We start from the raw sequence: 21939 nt of genomic DNA, 5'->3' as shown, positions 1-21939 counted from the left end.
GCTTGTCTCCATCTCGGCTGGCGGAGCGTGAAATCACCAGGGACAACGATGGGGATAAGTTCATCAAAAAGCAGAAAAAAACCCGTCTTTAAAACAGATACTGTACTTTCTGATTCACCACTGATGTACAAACGAGTTTCCAATAGTTTAAAAGTTACGCATCAGACACGACAGACCGCTGTCCGACTGGAGCTTTCGGTGTGTTTAGAGTCTGATTGGTGTGACAGACGGTCGGCCCACCTGTGGTCAGTGTCAGGATGTGAATCCATCTCCAAACAACTCACCTCTGTCTGAAGTTGTCCAGGTTGTAGTAGAGACAGGAAGTCTGCTTGCTGCACTTGTTACCCCACAGGATGCAGGTCTTGTCGATGACGCTGCCGTACAACACCGGGCCGGGCATGAACGCTGCACACAAACACACACACACACACACACACACACACACACACACGGGTTTAGGATGGATTAAAGGAAGATGGATATTTTCTGTAAGCAGCTGACACAAGACTTTTTCCACTAACTTTGTTTTCACTCTAGTTTTGGTCTGAGAGATTAAAAGAGGTTCTTCGTGATTTATACATCTGTGTCTGGTCTACGCACGTAGCCTGCATTTATACTTCTGCATAGGTGTCTCCTTCGCTCTGCCATTACACCCCCGAACACTAGTCAGCAGCAGCGCTACAGCGTCCACTGTGGTGACTTTTGCCGGCTGAGCAGGCTAACTTCTGGTTTAGCGCTCCGCTAACGTGAATGTGGGTAAAATTGTAAACGTGCGGCTGGTGTAGCCTTTTAAAATGTTACCGACCGAATGGTCTGATAGTGAAATGAGTCATTTTGCTCGGGTTGTGACCAGAGGACTCGAGTCCAACTTAAGTCGCACACACAGTGACTTCAGACTCGACTCGGACTCGAGGTGCGGGACTCGTGAACAATGTTTATTTTTAGGAAGCTTCTGATGAGCGTGCCGTTATTCCCTCCCTGCGTTACCTATAACCTGCCTACGTATCACGTAGCAACAAACACCGGCAGCTGCTGAGCCGTTCATCTTAAACTTTGGATTTAAAACTTGTCGAGACAACAAAGAAGCGCTGAATGCAAACAGGTTAGTAACCTGAGGTTAGTGAACATTCTTAGCTCAGCATTGACCATCTAACGTTAGCTTGTTTGTTGCTTCAGCTACGACCTACTGGAGGTTTACTCCCAGAGTCGTTTGTTATGAAAAGATGAATGAGCGTTTGTTTACTTGCCAAACTTGCGGTGGTCAATTAACGTAATCATTTCCGTCCAGCTGGCTTCCATCACGTTAATTATTACCGTTGGCTAGAAAGAGCTTACAGGTTTATTGTTGATCATGTGACCTTACAGATTTATTTAGTTAACTTTACACTGGGTTTGAGAGTCTGCGGTTGGTGTTGACTTACAGGAGTTAATAAGCTGTCAATAATTGCATTGCACATCACATGGTTGTGCTCTGTAAGTGAAAAACAGTTACAGTATTCCTTATAGCTACACAGTGTTATAAGCAGCCTGGACTGAACGCAGCAGCTGATACAACATTCATTATAACCACAAGTTACTTGAAACTTGACTTGGACTCTAGCTCAGAGACTTGTGAACATCTCTGGTTGTGACGCTCAAATATACCTGACTAGATCTAGATCACGCTACCTGGAGACAGCAAGTAATGGTTACAAGCTGTATAATGTGACATCAACTCTACAAGTCGTGTACCGAAACATTTGCAGACTTTCCGAGTTATTGTTGTGACTTCAGGGGGCGTTCAAGTTAAATTTCCCATCCAGGGACTCATTTTTCCGATTAATCTGACAGCACTTGAATGCAAGCTGTGTGTACAAACGTTTTTATCCCGATGATGAAACTAAAAGGTCAGAAAGTTCCGGGCAGACTCTGCCCGCAGCTGAGCAGTAACATTATACATTTCCACAGTCAGGCTTTCAAGTATGACATTCTCATACTTTCACTAACTTTGTTAACGTTTAACAAACTTGCTGCAACAAAATGAGCGAGCATTTCTTTGACTGTATATCCATCTGTCTAAACAATACAGATGATGATGATGATGATGATGATGATGAGAGTCCCCCATTATTACAACATTTTTAATGCATACTCAACATTTTAAACTGATGATGGAAGAGAAACAGAAGAATCAGGGCAGCACAGATGTGAGATCAGTGGACTCACCGAGCACTCTGAACAGCATGTACTGAACTCCCACCGCAAAAGACTTGTCCTCTACGGCCACCGTCCTGCAGCAGGGACACAAACATCACATTCACAATGAAAATGATGATGATGTTTATTTTCAGTGGGAGGATGTGCATCCATCCGTGTGTGTGTTTGGTTTGCTGACATGTTGAAACGCAGCAGCAGCAGCAGCAGGAATATGTCCCCGCTGTAATCCATCTGACGGCTGCTATGATAACAAGCAGGTAAAGGTTTATTTTGGTCCTATGTGGTTTGCATGGTGTTGCAACGACTCAGCTCGTGGAGGTCTGTAAGGTATCTTAAAACAAGAACTCCGTCACAGTCGTAACTCTGAACACACACGTGTGACACAGAAGACATCATTCATCAGGTTCAGAGACTCAGGGTGCTCAAGGGTTGCTCCACCCAGCGCCCCGGGCTTTTGTGAGGTGAAAACAGGTTTTAAACCTTGATTTAAAGATTTCAAGTGTGTGGTGTAAACAGGTCAGATGTAAACGATGGTGCAAGTCCATGCGAGGCCTTAGGACTTAAAAGAAGAAGATTAAAACCAGCTCTAGCTTGCACTGGTTACTGATACTGAGTGTTTATGTGGTCAAAGATTCCAGCTGCTGCGGTCTGAACAAGGCTTCAAGCAGCACAGCTAGCAGGGCCAGAGAAAAGTCTCTGAAACTCTCTATTTTCTCCATGTGTGTCCATCGACCACAAATGTTCATCAATCTGCTTAGAAATCTAAATCTAATTAAAGCTGCCAGCGGCGTTGGCGGGCCCATGTTGTGGGTGATGTGCAGCGGCAGGAGGTCGGAAGAAGCACATTCTGTGTCCCCTAGTGGCGCTAGACAACACCCGCTCATTATTTGTTGTGTAGCAGTAGGTGAAGTTGGCCCACGCTGTGAAAATGTCATGTAAATCACATGATTTGTCACAAAGGGCTTACTTCAAAATCAAAATGGCTGACTTCCTGTAGTAGTACAGGACAGGTAGACTTAAAAAATATCATGAATTCCAATTAAATAACGACGTCTGTCTCGTAATATTACGACTTTTTTCTCGACATGTCAGAGAACACAGATATTTGGGAGAGATTCTAAATGTGCAGAAAGTTTTTGAAGTCCAGGAGTTTCTAACCTGAATTAAAATCAACTTATTTGATGTGAAAAGCTGCTAACGGTTAATTCAGCATGATTTTATGCCTCTGTTCCGTCTGAGGTGTTTGGTTGCGTCAGCTCTGAACTTCAGTTTGAAGTCAGCTTTAATTTGAGGCGGTTACATCCGCATCAGATTAACAGTAGAACCATTAAATAAAACATTTAAGATTTGCTCTCAAATACTTCACAGTGAGTCGAGCTGCAATTAATCATAATTTCCATTATTGATTATTTTAGTTTAGGTACTTCTACATCAGAAACTTGACTTTCAGTCTGTCTCTTATCTGGCTGTCTTGTCTGTGTATCTAAAAGAGGTGGACTGACTCACACCTCACAGCTCAATTACTCATTGTTTCATTTGAAATCTGGTCTAACCTCACAGCTGGGAACATAAATGACAAACTGTGACTGCTGCTGAAACAGGAGGCTGATTATCAAATGAGGAACAGGTAAGACAGCAGGGTCAGGGGAGGCGGGGTCTGACAGAGTGTCTGAACTCTACCAAAATGAAGAGCCTTAAAATGCTCTCCTCAGCTCTAAATCTCAAAACCCTCCTTTCATTTTCATACAGCACTAAATCAATCTGCAGCTCTTTCCCAACCATCTGGAATTTGTTTAATGTGTTGCAGCTGTAAGCAGCTACTCATTCGTGCTTTGTGGTAAACAGAGTGCTTTTAGCGTGCAGGTCGGACACATCATTTAAGAGTTTCTTTTCTTTCTGTTTCGGCTGCGAGGAAACTGACCATCAGCCTTTTATCACAGCTCCTCACTGTGTGATCACAGAGATCATGTCATGCTGATATGGTCTCGGTGTCTAGAGAGAGTTCCCTGGTCCTCATGGCTCGGTTCTTGGTCTGATAAGAACTTAGAGCGTTTCCACACAGGTGCGGCTTTCTGAATCACGCCCAATCAACTCAACTTGCCACAGGTGGACTCTGATCGTGTTCTACAAAGAGAAATATCTCCAGAGTCATGAAATCAAAATGACAGAACACATTTTGTGGAGCAAATAAATAAATAAAAGGGTTAATTTACATATTTTATACACTTTTATTCTGGTGCTTTCCTACCTGAGTATCATCATGTAGGAGGGCGTCTGTGAGAAGGAGGCGACGAAGCTGGTGAGGCCGAGCAGAGCCACGAAGGGGAGGAGGAGGTGGGAGCATCCGCTGCCGCAGGTCCCGGGGGAGGCGGAGCCGAGACCGCCGACACACCGACACTGAGTGTAGTTCTACACAAACAGACACATTATCAGGAGGTCAGAGTCCAGGCGTGGAGAGCGCCCCCCACAGGCTGTCATTTATACTGAGCCGGCGGTCGATGTCTTTAAACACTTTAGTTTAGAGAGAACGTTGCTGCTGTTTCACCGCTGAACAAATACGCAAGACCACAAATTTATAAATATTTGTAAATTTTAGACGCATGATGCTTTTAAAGTCAACGGAAAAATAAGACGAGCAAGATTGAAACAACTTACACAAAACGTTTCATTACTTTTATTAATCCCCAGGTTTTATGAATCCACTGGAGCTGAAACAATTAGTCAATTAATCGATTAGTCGACTTGCTGAAAATTCATCTGCAGCTGTTTCGATAATCAGATAATTGTTTTTTAAGCAAAATGCTCAAACTTTATGTTTTCAGGTCCTTAAGTTTGAGGATATAAAGTTGGACAAACAATCTGAAGAAGTCATGTTGTTGACTGATTAATCGGTTAAGCCTTGCCGTTAGGGTTAATCTGAAGTATAATCGATAATGAAACGTGAGAGCGGAGAGGTAGTAGTTTATACTAAACGCTGTCAGAGCGGCGGCTCCGGGGATCTCACAGAATCTCATGTGATCAAACGTGACTTCAGACAGAAACAAACATGGTCAGCCGGTCGACCTTGAGTGTTGATGTGTTTTGCGCACAAAAACCAGAGGATCAAACTGTGGATGAACTCGCTGAGCTCGCTCTCATTGGCTGCTGAGGGTTCCTGATCAGGGAGCCTCTGATCCAGCCATCAGTCTGTAAACCCGTCACACTGCAGGATCATTTGAGCCGATAACCTGTTCCGACCAGCCTCGACTGCCGGGCGGGAGAAATGGGCCCAGTTATCCTCTAGTGTGCGGCCATCCTATGAGAAACACCGGAGGGCCGTTCTGTTCGTGTTAGATAGGCAGAATTCAGCTGTGGTTTCTTTGAAGCAGCAATAAAATGAAGAATTTAAAAATAAAAGTTTGTGATGAACCTGCAGGAGCTGTGTGAAAAGTCCGGCTCACGTCACGGTTTGTGACAAAGCAGATACTGAGAAGTGACACACTCCTCGTGTGTCACTTCTCAGTATCTGCTTTTCTTTTTCCCTCCTGGTTTACCCAGACTTCACTCTGGGATTTTTATTTATTTCCAGGAAAGCTGAATGTGGTGACTGAAACAGTTGCTTTCAGTTAGAGGAAACGTGTTGGAGAGAGAGAGAAAGTGAAAACATCATCCTGGTCTCTGTCCAGTTACCAACTGTTCCTCTGACTCTAAAAAGCTCCTCACCAGTGAAGCTTTAGATCCAACATGATGTCACTTCCTGCACATCTGGACAGTTATTCAAAGACTAAAATCAAATGTAAAAAAGTAACATCCGATAGAGATACATAGAGAAATAATTTTGGGAGTCATGTGAAAATGAAACTGTGAGAGGAAGAAACTTTACAGGTTAATTTTCAGAGAATGTCCTAAATCTGAAACTTAAATCAGACAGAAACTCCCCTGCTGACTGGGAGAAATGCCCGAAAGCCAAATCACTGCAGCAAAATGTTTCTCCTTGTACCACGAAGTGTAATATTATCATATTATTTACTTAAACATTCATGCCTACCATGCACCGGTAAATCTATAAATAAAGAGTCAGACTTTGGGGCTCGTTGTTTCTGTTAAATGAACTGAACTACTGAATTGCGGAGAATCTAACCGATCTAACGATGTGCAGCAACGATCTGAGCAGCTTAGTAGCAGCTAAAGCGGCGACCCCGTGGGGTTTAAGAGGTTTTATACATCCAGAGAACTTCTATATAAACCAGACCAGGCGTTTAATGGAGACCTGCACTTATTGTCAGAATGTCCCACAGCAGGCCAGGAAACGCAGCTAGTTATAGAGTTATACTGTAGATCCAAATGATTTAATGGACCCCAAATCTTTCCCCTAGTGCTGGGCGTGAGTGAGTGGAATGTAATTATGGGTTTAACACAAAATAGCTCAGGAACCAGGGTAGAAACACGAAGCACAACAAAGCCTCTGCGATCTATCTATTGATCTATTGATCTATCTGAAATAGCACACTGTGAACTTCACCCCAGCTTCCACCAGCAGCTCCCAGTCCCTCGACTAACTGAGGGTTACAGAGAGAGCTCTGCATTAGTTCCACTGTCCTTATTAATGCTTTCTGTTTTCACTCATGACCACTTCCACAGAAACAGACGTTGGAGGAGTACACTGGAAAGCACACAAACTCAAGAGCAGGGTGTGGATGTCGGGGAGGCAGCGAATGAAGAGAGAGGACAGATTATATTTCATATCTGATGGAGCCAAATGATGAACACAGCAGCTCAGGATGACGCTAACGTACTTACTGTGGTTTTGTTGTTGGAATCTGTCTCTATTCCATTACAGCCGGCGTGGCAGGGAGACCGGAACTCCACGCCGTCCGAACCACAGACCGGGTTAAACGCCTCCTCAGGGCAGTGACAGCCTGCTCTGCACGACAACGCACTAGTCCTGAAAACACACACACACACACACTATTGAACTTTTATGTTTTAAAGTAGGAAATTAGTTCTAACCTGTTGTTGTCTGCTTTTATGCACAAAATGACATGCAGGTTCATCACATAGTGAATTCATCATTGTGCCGGTTTACGTTGTTCTTGTTGCAGAAAAGTAGTAAAGAACAAATGTTTTGTTCAGTTCAGCTCAGTTTCACTCAAATGCCGGGAGAAGGGCCCCCAGGAACAAAAAACAAGAACTACAAGTTCATTCTGTGCTGCAGACTGACTGCACCTGGTGAAAAATGATTTCCCTATAAACAATTTTCAGTCTGACGGGAAACTAGTTCCCTGATAATAGTGAACTGAGGACAACCAGTGGAAACTCAGAGTAGACTGATAAATATATAAGTTTGTTATTTTAGTACTTGTTCCTTTATGTGTTTTTTTATTTATTTCACATCTGATGCTGATTTTTAATTGTTTATTTATTTATTTTTGTCCATTAACACACACACGTTTACTTATTATTACTTATTATTATTTATTTTATTTTTAAATATTTATTTTTACTTCATTTTTATATATATATATATATATATATAATTTAATTCTTTAACGCATACAAACACACACTTTTACAGTTTTATTTACTTTATTTAATGAAATGAATTGTTCTTTTGTAATTTATTTGTAGCTTTGACAATATTGTTGTTTTACATTCATGCTAATAAAGCTGAATTGAATAGTTCTGTTTGTGGTGAAATTAGTTCCCTGTTAGTAAATGGCCACATTGATATAGAACTTTTGACCAAAGAGCATTACAACCTTTTTGCCACTCATGTGCAAATTATGTAGGAAGGTAAGTGCGACTTCATTTGTCAGTGCTGCAGACTGACTTTTTGCATTGGTTGCACTGCTGAGCCTAATTTTTCACAGCACCTTTTAGCACCATAACAGTAAATTCTAACCTTCTCAGAACGTAAAAGGTGCTTTTTAGTTCATTTTATGGTTCAGAAAACATGTAGAGGTGTTTTTTTCCTTTTTACAAATCTATACAAGGGTGTGCTGTTTTGTTGTGCAATTGTTGACTCCCTAATGTTGTACAGGAAATAATGTGGTGAGATTGGACATATTTTATATTGCATTGTTTTTTTTGATTGATTTATTCTTTTTCTTTCTCCCACCCCTATTGGCTACTGGGGTTCTTGCCTGCCTGTTACAGTCGTGGCGTCTCCCACTCTCACTAACAACTACATTCTTTAACAGGCTTATACGAACACACATGTACACACACACACACAGACACACACAGTCTCACACATAGACACAAACAAATGTAGGTTGTCCCTGGTAGAATTATTCCTGATGCTTTTCTTTCAGTTACTTATTTAAATTAATTATTATTCCAGCTCTCGTGGCTGTGTTGTGTTGCTTATTTAGTGTGTGTGACTGTTTCTTTTTCATTTTTCTCTTAGTTGTCTTACTATGTCAGCTGTTTATTGCTGCTATTCGGCTGGTCTTTTACTATTATTATATTTTTATTATTTGTTTGTTTGTTATTGTTTTTGTTTGTTTGTTGGTTGGGCACAGCAAGAAGGTTGCTGGTTCAAACCCCGGCCTTTCTGCGTAGCGTTTACATGTTCTCCCCGTGTCCGATGGAGTTATGCAAATGAAATGAAGTTAACTGACCAATGTAGTTATTTTAACCCAAACCATGATCTAACATAACCAAGTATTTTTTGTGCCTAAATAAAAGTTTCACGACTTGTTTCGAAACGCTTGTGTTTTATTTTGAAACGTAACCAGACGTTGCATATTTGTTGTTACTAAGCGTTGCTAACTTGACTGCGGAGCGTTAAACGTCTAAAAATGATGCGAAAGAGGCGTTAAAAAGCGACCAAGCGTCAGTCTGTGACGAGTCGGGAGGGAGAATGTGTTGGAGGAGGTGGCGATCAGCCTGTTCTATCTCCTGATGCGAAATTATTTCCCTGTCAATAGTGAAATTAGTGCCCCAGGCCTGCGTATCTACCTGTGAGGATAGACCTCTGCGACCTTCTGGGTGGAGCAGCCAATGAGCAGCAGCGGTGTGGCGGAGAACACGCAGATCAGGATGACAGCGGTGCACAACTTGCTGGCACCTCTGACGGAAATGTTGAACCTCCGCATCAGAGCTCCACCCAGGACGGTGCCCAGCACTGCCAGCGGGATACAAACTCCTCCTGAAAGAAAGACGTCGGGAGGACATTTGATTTGATCCCAGCTGGACCTGCTGCAACACATATGATGAATTCATTCACGCTCTGGGGGGGTGATCTCCACAAACCCTCGTGCACTCTCACCTATCATCATGGTGGAAAAGGGGACAGTCTGGCTGAACTGTCTCTCAATGAACTTGGCCATAAAGGTGGCGAGGCCTGACAGCAGCGCCGCCAGGTTGATCTGCGCCAGAACCACCAGCAGGAAGACGGGGCTCCGCAGTGTTCGCAGAGCGGTACGAGGAAAACCTGAGGGACGGTAGACAGTAAAGATGATGAGGTCTGATGGGTGGAAACATTTATCCTTAAAGGCTCAGTTCATACAAATTAGATCCAGCACTCCTGGGCATTTACAGCGGCCAATCTACAGATCTCACTGTGAACTCACTGGGGCTACGCTGTAAGAAACAGCTCTTGTGTAATCACAGTGACCCCTGTTCACTGTCGGTGCACATTAGCTGCCTCTGCTGCTGCCTGACAGGAAACAGAAGAGGAAAAGAAGGCTCTTACTTTTGAGGAACTGAAGGAGAGAGTCTTCCTGCGGCTGGTTTGTCTGCTGCTGCTTAATGTCCGGTCTGGACTCGACATCGGCTGCGTCGTCCTGGACAAATATGGAAGCAGAACATCACATGAATGTTTTTTTTTTACTTCCGGTTTCAAAACAGTCTGCAGGCGCTGCTACTTTCAGGGAGTCTGCTGGGCCCCTGCAAGCTAGAGAGGTTTACACTCACAGCCCTGTGAGATACTTCAGATGATGTCCTCCCAATGCCACGTGAGTGAATGTGCAGCAGACCAAGCACACTGCAGATCCAGACATGCATCATTGTAGTGTTAAGGGTAAGGGTCCTGGAAAAAGGGAGGCCATGTTGCAGACGGGACATCAGCATTTATTTAGTTTAAAACAGGGGTTTTCAAAGTTTGAGACTAAGGGCCCCCCTCAGACAAAGCTTGGAAAAAGGCGCCCTCTCGTCTCCTCTTAGTTTACTTGCTTAGTTTGACTCAAGTGCTGGAAACCTATAGGATCATGATAAACAATAAAGTCAAAATAGCTCAAAATCACCGTTTATATGTTTATGTAATATGGCAGTTATTAGTTTCTGACTCTGGGAAAGTGGCACAGTACACCTTTTCTCTTCAATTCACTGAGCCTGCAGAGCTTGGCCCGCCTCCCACTTTGAAAACCACTCTCAGTTCGACAAAGGCTGAGAAACATGCTTAGATTTTAAAGTTGACTGAGGACATGAGATAAATAGGTGGATAGTAATCAACATATTTAGACAAAGCCATGAGCGTGGAGGTGAATCTCTTTATTTATCAGTCGATCTACATTCCAACCCTAGCCTGTTTTGGGAGAAAACAGATCCAGCTGCAGGAGACGATCCCCACTGCCAACATTGATAACTGACTCATAATAATAACAATTTAAGGCCCCGTCCACTCTGCTCCGCTTTAGTTTAAAAACGAATCCGATCTCCGTCCACAGCAGCTGCGTATCAGAGTTGATCTCCGTCTGTACTAAAACGACTGAAAACGCGCAGCTGGTGGCCGTTCAGGTACGCTGGGCGTTACTGAATGTAACACGGGAGTTGAAAGCTCAAAAGTTTTTTCTGCATCTGAACGAGTTACCAAACTACCGAGCTGCAGATAAAATCATTATTTTATGATCACAACATTGTCAGACAAAATTAAAGTCAATGACAGCTGCTGAGCCACAAAGCTTCTGGTAGCATCTAAAAGAGCTGCAAATGTGTATTTATGCTTGTAAACAACATCTTTAAACTATATTATAGATACTATATCATACTAAAAATGTACCAAAACATACTAACCAATTGCTTTTAAATTAGCAGAAGTCAGTAAGCATCAAGGTGATAAGACAATGTTTAACATTAGGTTTTCTGGGTCACAACGTTGGGATTAAAAACTCTGCAGATGTCCTTTACAAACTGAGTGAAAGAAGTTGCTTTAGATGTTACAGTGACTCAACCCTAGAGAGAAACTGTCTCAAAGAAGTGAAGTGCCTGCCAGCAGGTTGCTCAACCCAGTATTTGATCTGATAAGTCTGGTGGAAACAAACTCAGCAGCCAAATTAATCAGCATGGCCAAAGTCCAGCGGAGTGAAACTTACTTTCGATTTTAAAAACCACAAGATTCAGTACTCTACCATCCAAATAACACAAACATGTTTCACCAAGGTCCATTTAACACTGTTTGGGCACCATGTGGATCATTACATGGGTTTGTAAAATGAAAGCAAGTAAAGCACATTCAACCCCTTTGGGACAAGAAAAAAAACAGACAGAGACAAAGTGGAATGAAACATTTATGGAATTTGGAGACAATAGCTATTGTGCTGAGTTATCTGAATCAGTTCCCGCCATTGATGAGGTTTGCACACAAACACATTGCTGCTTGCTTCAGCCACAGCATTAACAAAATGAACTATTTTAACTTGCATGTTGTTGTAGCCGTTGTGTCCATTCTCCTTAATGGTAAATGAAGCTGCTGTTGTTCAGACAAACATTTTCTGCTGCTCTTTTCACATTTGAGGTGTTGTGAAATCAGGAAGATTAGTGACCTGGTTTGATTTGAGGAAAACTTTATGCTTGTTGTTGCGCCTTATCAGTTATTTATTAGGTATGAGGCTGTTAGGAGCTCATTTTTGCTGCCAGTTTTACTGTGACACACCTTCACAGTTCTGCATTTTGTAAACTTAAATTTGGCACGTGTACATAACCCATTGACCGTGACTATTCACATCCAATAAATCTTTATTTTCCAACACAGGAGTTTCCAACACAGTTTGCAGAGACCCTTTGGTGTTGCTATTTCACTCCTTGGATACCCTTTAGCTTTGCTTTTTATTAGTGTAGGGCTCCACAGTCAAGCGAGCAGGAATAAATATGCAACAAACTTCTACTGTAAAGTAAAACTAGTGGTTAATGTTGTGAAACATTGCAGTTTGGTTAGTTTAAGCACCAGAACTACTTTTGGGTTTGGGACAAGGTTGTGGTCTGGGTTAAAATACCAAAGTGATTTAACTTACTTACTTACAAAAGTTACGTTAATGTCACTAAAATTAATCAATGTTGAATTTTTGGTTTGTAGAGAAACGAATACCAGTCTCCCGTGAAATTCCGTTTTTTGTCCCACCCCAACCACCTCCTTACGGACTTTTCTGTCGTTTATACTAAGCCTATTTTTAGCATTGAACAATGGCGCTAAAGGGTGCCATGCCAGACGCCGAAAGACGTGACAAAGCGTACGTATTTGACGCTCTGGGAATGAGAACGAACTGCATTTTCAACAGTCCTGGTTATTCTGATAAAAAAAAAAAAGTGCAATACATCTATACATGAAGCTGATGATAGAGGATGATGACTGGAAGACAAAAGCTTTTGGCCTTGTTTTGCATTTTGATTTAAATAATTTTATCATCTCCAGGTCTCAGTTCTTATTTTTGCCCATCTTGATACAACATATAGGAGTATATGTACATATAGTAGATATATATTTGTTTGTGAAAATAATACCCATGTAGCATCAATACAAGTATCACAAAAAGTAGAGCTTGTGTGGTCTGAAAGGTGAATACTGCAAAAACTCCAAGTTCCATATATTTAAAGGTTCAAACCCGAGTATACAGAGGCAACAGGACACACAAAGACAAACCATCAGCGGCATGAATCTCTGATGTACTGAAACTTTAACATTCTTCTTGAGAGAGGGAAACTTATCTGTAAATATTTGGTGTTTAAAACTGAAAGTGCGGAAGTTCTAATTTTGATGGAACTCCGTTGAGCAATCACTGGTTAAACAACATCTGAACTATGACTTTGTTTTGGGGACTGAGCCAAAACCACTGAAGCTGATTCCTGTTAGAGGTTGAGGTGACAAGAGGTCAGTTCATGAGCATTCTTTACATTTTGCATCCTGGTAATCTTAATTATTTTTGCCAGCTTTCTTATTCTGGCTCTGTTTTTTGTTTGTTTTCTGTTTTATCTTATACGTCTTGTTGCTAAGAAACAGGAATGACATTTGGTTTTGCAACTTATCAGCTCATGTACGGCGGCTGCTGCTGGAAAGACAGGAAATGTGCCCTAAAACAAAAAGAAGCTTAAAAGACTTTGAGGAGCTGCAGAGCTGTTGATGATTTCTCTCTGAGTTTGTTACTACAAGCGACACCTTTCACACACGTTGTTAACCTTTGCTAATATAAAAATACTGATTTTAGTCACTTTACTTTAAGTTCTTCACCTGCTTCCTTATGTCTTTATCCAGCTCTTGTGCTGCAGTCACATGAATTCACCCTTTTGTGGATCAATAAAGTTTTATCATTCTGATGCAAACTAACATTTTCTGTCATAAAAATAAAAACAGAATTGTGCACGTCTGCTAGCTCTGCCTGTGAAAGATATTTTTAAATCAGCTGAGCCAAACCTCTCATTTCCAAACATCAGAGAAAACCCTCCTTCCTCCTTCCTCCTGTTTCTGCCATCATAAAATCATCTGCAAACTGCAGCTATACTCCGCTGATCATTATCACATTGGTATGTTTAAGATAAGTTGTCGTCACGAAAGACTGCTGCCACCGGATGACATGAACACTCCAGAGGAAAACCACAAAGAGCAGAGAGAGTTAACAGCTTCCAATGATTAATTCATCTGGCGCGAGTTAAGCAGTAACGTGTCATGCTGGAGACATAATTAAAGAGTTAAGTAGTAACGTGTCATGCTGGAGACATAATTTACGAACTTGAGTTGAAGAGGCGCCAACTGTATTCAAGACAGCATCATCCGCATAAAAATGGATATAATAAGCCCATGTTAATTTCACTGTGTTAAATTAAACCCATAAGATTAATAATATATATAATATATCTTGATAACAGCTTGGATAACAGAACTGATGGTGCATTCAGGTTCATAAAGTTGACTAATACAGCTTGAAGTTTCCCAGCAGGAAGTTTCTATTTCAAAGAGTTGCTAAATGATGACGCTGGCCCTGAACACATGATTTACAGCTGTCAGTGAGTGCTGCAGGTTTAAATGTGTCTATATATCTTCCCTCAGTGTGTCTCCTAATGTATCCCCAATGGATCTTGGACAAATCAAATTTCAAGGTTTCTCAACTGATTATTTTTTGTCAGCACCTGTCCTTGGTTTAATTTGTCACAGCATGGAAATTGTTTCATAGGGTTGGGACGAGATCTTGTGTGATTAAAACGTGATAATATTTCTTGTTGAGGTGAAAAGTTGTCTCAAGATATCAACAAGACTATTTCAAAATGCACTTGCATTGTACTGCATAATGTTTTGTACACGTTTGATTTTGATGTCATTTTGATTGTTGGATGCAAAGTTAATTTAGTCACTTACTGTATGAAGTGCAAGTACATTATTGACTGCACGTAATTTATATGAATATAGACCCCTGGTAGAGTATGGGGATCCTAATTCTAAATCCAAATAAACAGTTTGACCCATGAAATCAAATCCTGACTACCTGCCTGTACGATGTGTAATACCTGAACACCATAGGGGCGGCTGTGGCTCAGGAGGTAGAGCGGGTTGGCCGTTAATCGGAAGGTCGGCGGTTCAATCCCTGGCTCCCCCTGGTTGCGTGTCGAAGTGTCCTTGGGCAAGATACTGAACCCCGATTTGCCCCTGGCGGCTATTCCGAATGAATGTGTGTGAATGTGAATGCAGATGTAGTGCTTTGAGTGGAAAAGACTATAGGATTACATAGCATTTACATATGAATGATGGCTTGATGACCGGACATGGCTGCGGAATATAACTAAAAAACAGGACTTTTCTGCTCACCTCTTTGGGCATGTTTCTGGGGAAGAAGAGGTAAGGCAACGCAGCGAGGAAGAGGAGGCAGGACGCCACCAGGAAGCCGAGCCACCAGGCTCCCACCCAGCGCAGGTCCTCATGGTTCAACTCGATTTGGTCTGGGAAAAGAAGTTCAAGTCAGTCATGAAACAAAAACTAAACTCTTGTTATTACGGGACCAACAAAACTGTGAAGAAGTTTCTCTTTTCACGTTGACTGTCTATCAATCATCTATTAACTTTACTTGTACACATTTCATGCATAGAACTGTGTGCCAAAGAAGGTTGTCAAAGAGTTATCAACAGTTATCAACCGGGAACAGCACAAAGATTAAATCTTCTTCATGTACACAAACAACTCCACCTGCATTAGCAACGGACCGACACTTTTAAGTATGCTGATGACATGGCCTTGGTGGCCTGCTTGACAGACACCGTGGTAGACTGGTTCCAGAGCTGTATTGCAGCATTACCTCTCTGCACCCCTCAGGCTGGAGGGGCAGGTAGTGAAACACGTCGAGAGCTTTAAATACCTGGGCTGAGATCAGATACCACCTCCTGTCCTTCACACAATATACAGATCAGGGTCTGAAAAAAGGCCCAACAACCCATGTCCCTCACGAGAAGGCTGAAAGGTATTAACATCAGACAGGACATTCAGCATCCAGTTCACTTTTGAGTCAGTTCCCACATTCAACATCACATCCTGGTAGAATGTCCTCACAGAGAAAAAAAGAAGAAACTCACCAGAATCATCAAACATGCAACAAAAATCCCCACTCAAACCCGACTTTCTGACTTTTACAGCCTGACTTTTAAAAGATTCTTTTATTCACACTGCAATCTCCATTTAAACAAAGAAAAACAGGCTGACACTACTTTTTCATACAGCGGTACACATGCTTCTTTTTATTCATTTGTGGGATTAGTGATGTTGTAATTTAGTTTTAATATCATTTTATGTGACTCTCATGTGTGTGGGATTTTTTTGCTGTATGTGAGTCCTGAACTAAAGTTTCTGTCATAATGTGATGGATGGAATTGAATTGAAAGTCAACAAGGATCTGTTATTCTGACCATTTTCTGATCCAACCTCAATGTTTACGCCAACTAATAATACTACTTTTTATTGTGAAATCACCTCTGTGGTTAATACAAACCAGGAGTTTCAGACTGTAGATCTCACAGAGTTAGATGGCACAGGGTTGGGTACCAGCCCAAAAGAACTTGGCATGCAAGGCCCTAATTACTGAAAATAAAAGGAACAAGCAGCATGAACTCCTGCCCAACAGAGCATTAAACATCAGCTTTACTCAATACATAATACTTGTACTGTTATATAAAACCTCTGACAGGTACAGCTCATCAATTACTGCATTCACATTTATTACTGCTCTCCTGTAACATTTTCAGACTCACCATAGACCAAAACTCATACAGCAGAACCACACATTCTTCTTCCCAGTTAAAACCTGGCATTACATTACATTTCCTCATTTTAGCTGACATCGCTTTTCCCACAATGCAACTGAGCTGTCAACAATATTGATGTAGCCTGGCGCCTCAATCTGCAGCAGAGATGAGGAGCAGGCTACAGAGGTTTGGTAAGCTACAACAACCCTCTGAGGAACCGTAGAGGACAGTTTTCAGACTTCACACAGCTCCCTCTGGAGACACATAGTACTTTATACACACATGCAGTAGTACTACCCAACACCTGGAAACACACTTGGTATGGAAAGTCTGTGAAGTTTCCATTTAAAACTGCAGTAACTGAGTTTTTGGCCACTTGGGGGCAAGAGTTGTGATACAAAACATTTCATCACTTTGTATTTGACATGTTGAACTATGTTGGCAGAGTCCACTGTTCTCTCTCTGTTAGCTCTGTGTTTGGTCTCCACCAGCTCCTGTTTGCTGCTGAGCAGCTCGGCGGCTTTTTAAAGCTTCTTCTCTGGAAACTACACCATTTCTCTTCACCTTGATAAGTTAATTTTAATTTTAACATGTTGAAAAATTCCAAGGCACACCTGACCAGGTCTGACAACATTGTGTCACTAAGTTTAGTTCAGATTTAGGGCTGGGCGATAAGGCCAAAAATGTTATCATGATAAAAGCATTTCATAGCACTCGAGATTGATGCTTTTCAGGATAAATGTCAAAACATTTTTTCTTTTAACTTTAAAGGCTGATTTTTGAGTGAGATGGTCAACTTTGGTTTAAACTTTTCTTTCTGGTCAGAACAAACACTTGAAGCCAAACAGTGGATCACTTCATAAATCTGAGGCAGAACATTCAGAACTATTCTGATAAAATCTGTTTTCAATTAATTAGTAAGATTAGTAAATCTTTTTTCAGTCCCTTTTCTTCAACAAAATAAATATCTTAATAGAAAAAAATAAATATTTAAATGTATATATAAATATATATTTAAAAAGTGCTAATTTGTTCCTGATTCAAATGAATTAAATCAAACATTTATTGATGATTTATTGAACATTTGTAATATTGCAATAATTATCATTACTGTTTTATTGCCTGAGCAATAGGCTGTAGGTTATTAATCAATATTAATTGTTTTCTTGGTTAATTAATTAATAGTTTTAGTCTATTAAATGTCAGATCCCAAAGATATTAGAACCTCAGCGTTTAAGCTTTAACAGTGATGAGAAATCTGAACATCTACAATTCCTCAATAACTGGCAACCTCCATCTGCTGATGAATGTCATGTAATCTAATCGAAAGCTCCAGCTTGAACCTTGTAGTGAGAATCTTATGAACTATAATATTCAGGTAAAAAGCAGCAAATCCTCACAATTTAGGAGCTGGAAATAGTAAATATTTGAAAAAGATCAAATTTCTTTTTTTTATTATAATTATGTTGTTTTGTCAATTGACAAAGCAATTAATGGAATAATTTGAAAATCCGGTTTAATTTAAAGATTTGGCTGTTGTTTTGTGTGTGTGTGCGCACGACAAAAGTTTCAAAAAACAATTTGAAAGCTGTGAACAGAAGATTATAAAGAAATAAATGCATCTGCTCCAGTCAGTGTGGAGATGAGTCATTCTTCTCTTAACATATTTTAGGTCTTGCTTGGTTGGAAATCTTCAGCAAAAGCTCAACATCAACCAATTAAACAACATGCTGACTGTCCGTGAGTCACATAACACCAACAGCAATAAAATCCTGGTTTACATCCAGAATGAATAGCAGAGTGACTCAATGATCCTTCAATTAGTTATGGATTCTCAAGCATGCTCATCCACCAACGTCGTCAACGTCTGTACCCCGACGAACTTTTCACACATTTTAACTTAAAAATAAAATAACAAACAAGTAAAGTGAAATGAGACTAATCTGAACCTAAACCTAATTGTGTTCATCAACCCTAAAACCAAACATTAATCCTCAAACAGCCATTTGAAGGAGATCAAACAACGTCCTCCCTTTCAACGTCGAGGTTTTGGATCCTGTATCCACACACACGCTTTATAATGAAATTTGACATTTGTTTGCATCATATTAAATAAAAACTCTTGCATATACAAGTACATTCTCTTAAACATACATACATACATGCAAAACTCCTGCCTGCGCACACACAAGCTCACTTACACAATCACCTCCTCCCTCCCTCCCTCCCTCCCTCCCTCCCTCCCACACCCAGCATGGTAAAAGGAAATGGGGTTTTGTTTGAACAAGCCTTTAAAGAAAGTTGAGCTCCATTAATCTTAGCAGCACAAACAACTGGAGCGTTCTCTCTGAGTATCAACATACTCTCCCACCGTGGAGTCCTGGAACAGATCCCAGAATATGAGCAGAAGTGACGGACAAGATGAAATGCTCCGCTAAAACACTTTGTTTGGACAGTCGGCCTACAGATGACTAGTTGTAGTAATTCAACTGTTTCACAAATAAAACTATTTTCTGGGATTAGGCATTAGGAATCGCCACAGATAATCTACTGACAATCTATTAAAGATCTACAGACAGTTAAAATGGTACAAATACTATAAACTATCTGTAGGCGCACTATCCAGATAAAGTGTCTTGGCATATTGACCCTTGGCTTTATAATGACTTGTGACCTAGAATTACATTACAGCCTCATCCAAACAGTTGTTGCTAGCTGTGAGCTTCTGTTACAGTAGTAGTAGTAGTTTTATTTAGTCTGTCTATAAAGCTGAGAAATATTCCTGAGTGAGACTGTCCTCACCAGAAAAACAACAATATAGGTTGTTTGTGCAGCACGTTATTACGAGCCGTATTTACGTATATTGTGGCAGCAGCTGTAGCAAAGGAACAAGTTGGGCGATGGATTACAAATAGGCAGAAAGTCCAGATAAGGAGGTAGGACTGGGGGGTCGGAGGGGTCAAACACTCAGGAGAATGGCGTTCGAGTCCCGTGTGAAACCAAGTAAATGTTGAGCTATTTTGAGTCTTAAGTTAAATATCATTACTGAATACCGTCACATGACTTACATAATTTACTAACTTTAACCCAAACCATGACATTTTCCTGAACCTAACCAAGTGGTTTTTGCTGCAGCTCCACTAGAGTTGGGCGAACTCCCAAAAATCGGACGATGTCTACAATGAAATATCGGGATGTATGGGGGGGGGGCAGCAGTCGTCTTACGTGCATGTGTTCTCGCACAGACTTCACTCGGTAAAAAAAAATTGGTAGACTATTAACTTACATTACAAGTTGCACAGAGCAGGTAAAGCGGCATTGAACACACAGGGTGGAAATATACAGACTTTATAAAACATACTGCTGATGGCGAAAATGGAGCAGATGGGGGGGGGGGGGGAGGCGGGGTGTTTACCTGAGGTGTAGGTGTGTGCGAGTGTGTCAGAGTGTGGGGAGAGGCAGGTGCAAAGTATACTTAAAAACAATAAGAAGAATGTTTGTGCTTTCACAGGGTGGCATAATGTCAAACTTTCTAAGATGACTTTTAGCTGCTGAACTAGACTGCAAGGTCATACAGAAGAATACTGTTAGAATCCAGCCACAGCTCCCGTTACTTTTGTGTTTGATTTTCAAGCTCCTGAGTTACAGAAAGAGGGTTTTAACTGTGTCAATAATACACAGCAAAAGATGAAAATACAGTTGAGTTTGAGGAGATGGGCAGAGGTCAACACAGAATGACTGCTTCTTGAATAATTCCATAAAGATTTAGTCAAATTTCAATTTCACTTAATTTTCCAAAATTGTCTTGAGACGGTTTATTTAAAGACGTCATCGGTAGGTGGTCTGACAGGGGAACTGGAACAGGTTGAGTTTACGAGCTTCATGCAACAAGTCCTGGCAAACCCAGACCCTGTAAGCTATCGTTCAGATTCCTAGCTAGAAAGCTCAGTTTGAGTAACAGATTCATCAGACGCCTGTTTGTCATTGATAGAGTGTGTTATTTGGCGTTTGAAAAGTTAATAGTCTTACTGCCAGCATTGTTTGCTCACGATTAAAATGAAAAGCTGTTGTTTTAAATTGTTACCTTGTTGCAGAGTTGTCACTCAGCGTGAACACCCTGAGGGTTGAGAGCTGCACGTTTGTTTCCCACGTGAACAAAAGGAGGGCAGCAGGGTGTGAAGCTAACTGTTGGCTTTAAGGAAACCTGTTAAACAAACACACAGCAGCCTCTGAACCAAACTGACTCGCTGAGCTTTAAGTCTTTCTGATCGCTTCATACCTGCCTCAAACAGCAACACAGACACCAGTCTTTTTAATAATCACATCCTCTCTTATTACACCAAGATACAGGGCCGTAACATCATTAGGGATTTCATTTTGTCCGTTTTGGCGTCTATGATCGGTGACTCCGGCGTCTCTCCAATTCCTCTTTCACTTCCATTACATTGCTGTAGGTTTGAGTTTCCAGTGAATCAGCATCCTGGTAAACGGTGTCTGGAATAAGATGCCTTTCTCCCATCAAGACTCTTTTAGCGGCGTCATACTCCTTCCTCTTTTGGACGATGTGTCACTTCCCTCCTGAGCCCAGTTTTCTATCCATTTTTCCCACCTGAGTGATGTGAGTCTATGATTGATTTATTGTCTCAGATTATCAAAGTCTTTTCTCGTGTCGCTCCACAAATGAAAATCATTTTATATCGGCCTGTATTTTCTTCTTCAGGCTCGCCGACGACAAATCTCTTCCATTTTGCCATTTATTCGTTTTGCGAGCCTTCTGACCCTTTCTGCCTCTCCTCCACGTTTATTTCAGCTCTTTTGTTTTCCTGTGGTTTCTTTGCGTGAGACTATCGAGAACTCTGATGCTGCACAGACTCCTTCACCACAGAATAACCAGAAGTCAATGTGTGGAAATATATGAGATTGTCATACTTAGTTTGTAATAATAATAATATTAACCCTGTTGGACCCAGTGTTTGACTCAGGCTTGACATGTAAAGTCTCCAAGTTTCCACAAATCACACGTCAAATAACTAAGTAACACCAGATGTGCGAAAAGGTTAAGGGAGTGGAAACCTTTCATAGCTACTGTACGCCACAATACATAAGCAAGACAGAGACAGCATAAATATGTTATTTCCTTGTAGCTTTAAGACCTTGCCAGTAATCTGTCTTCTTTTGTAGTGCAGCAGCTCTGTTGTTATAGTTGGTATTGAGGAAATGACCTACACTAATCATCTTTTCACTTGTCACACTTAGACGGACAGTAAGTGACTGCCACACGCAGGAAGTCCTTCCCTTCCATAAGTGTTACAAATGAGCTCGACT

At 41.2% G+C, this 21939-nt stretch overlaps 1 protein-coding gene across 1 annotated transcript in view; it reads right to left on the bottom strand.

Moving 5' to 3' along the window:
• Positions 1–21939, bottom strand: part of slco2b1 (solute carrier organic anion transporter family, member 2B1) — a 39027-nt gene that overhangs the window by 3665 nt on the left and 13423 nt on the right. The window contains exons 7-14 of the mRNA XM_038708853.1: positions 15191–15321; positions 9875–9965; positions 9449–9613; positions 9139–9328; positions 6976–7120; positions 4445–4605; positions 2206–2270; positions 285–405 (exon numbers count right to left, since the gene is read on the bottom strand). Coding sequence (XP_038564781.1) covers positions 285–405; positions 2206–2270; positions 4445–4605; positions 6976–7120; positions 9139–9328; positions 9449–9613; positions 9875–9965; positions 15191–15321 — 1069 coding nt within the window. The remainder of the gene's footprint in view (positions 1–284; positions 406–2205; positions 2271–4444; positions 4606–6975; positions 7121–9138; positions 9329–9448; positions 9614–9874; positions 9966–15190; positions 15322–21939) is intronic.

This window comes from Micropterus salmoides, unplaced genomic scaffold (genome assembly GCF_014851395.1).
Source record: "Micropterus salmoides isolate LMB-PRFRI ecotype aquatic unplaced genomic scaffold, ASM1485139v1 Ms_hic_scaffold_9, whole genome shotgun sequence".
In the NCBI taxonomy this organism is placed as follows: domain Eukaryota; kingdom Metazoa; phylum Chordata; class Actinopteri; order Centrarchiformes; family Centrarchidae; genus Micropterus; species Micropterus salmoides.
This window is presented reverse-complemented; position numbering and strand designations above follow the sequence as displayed.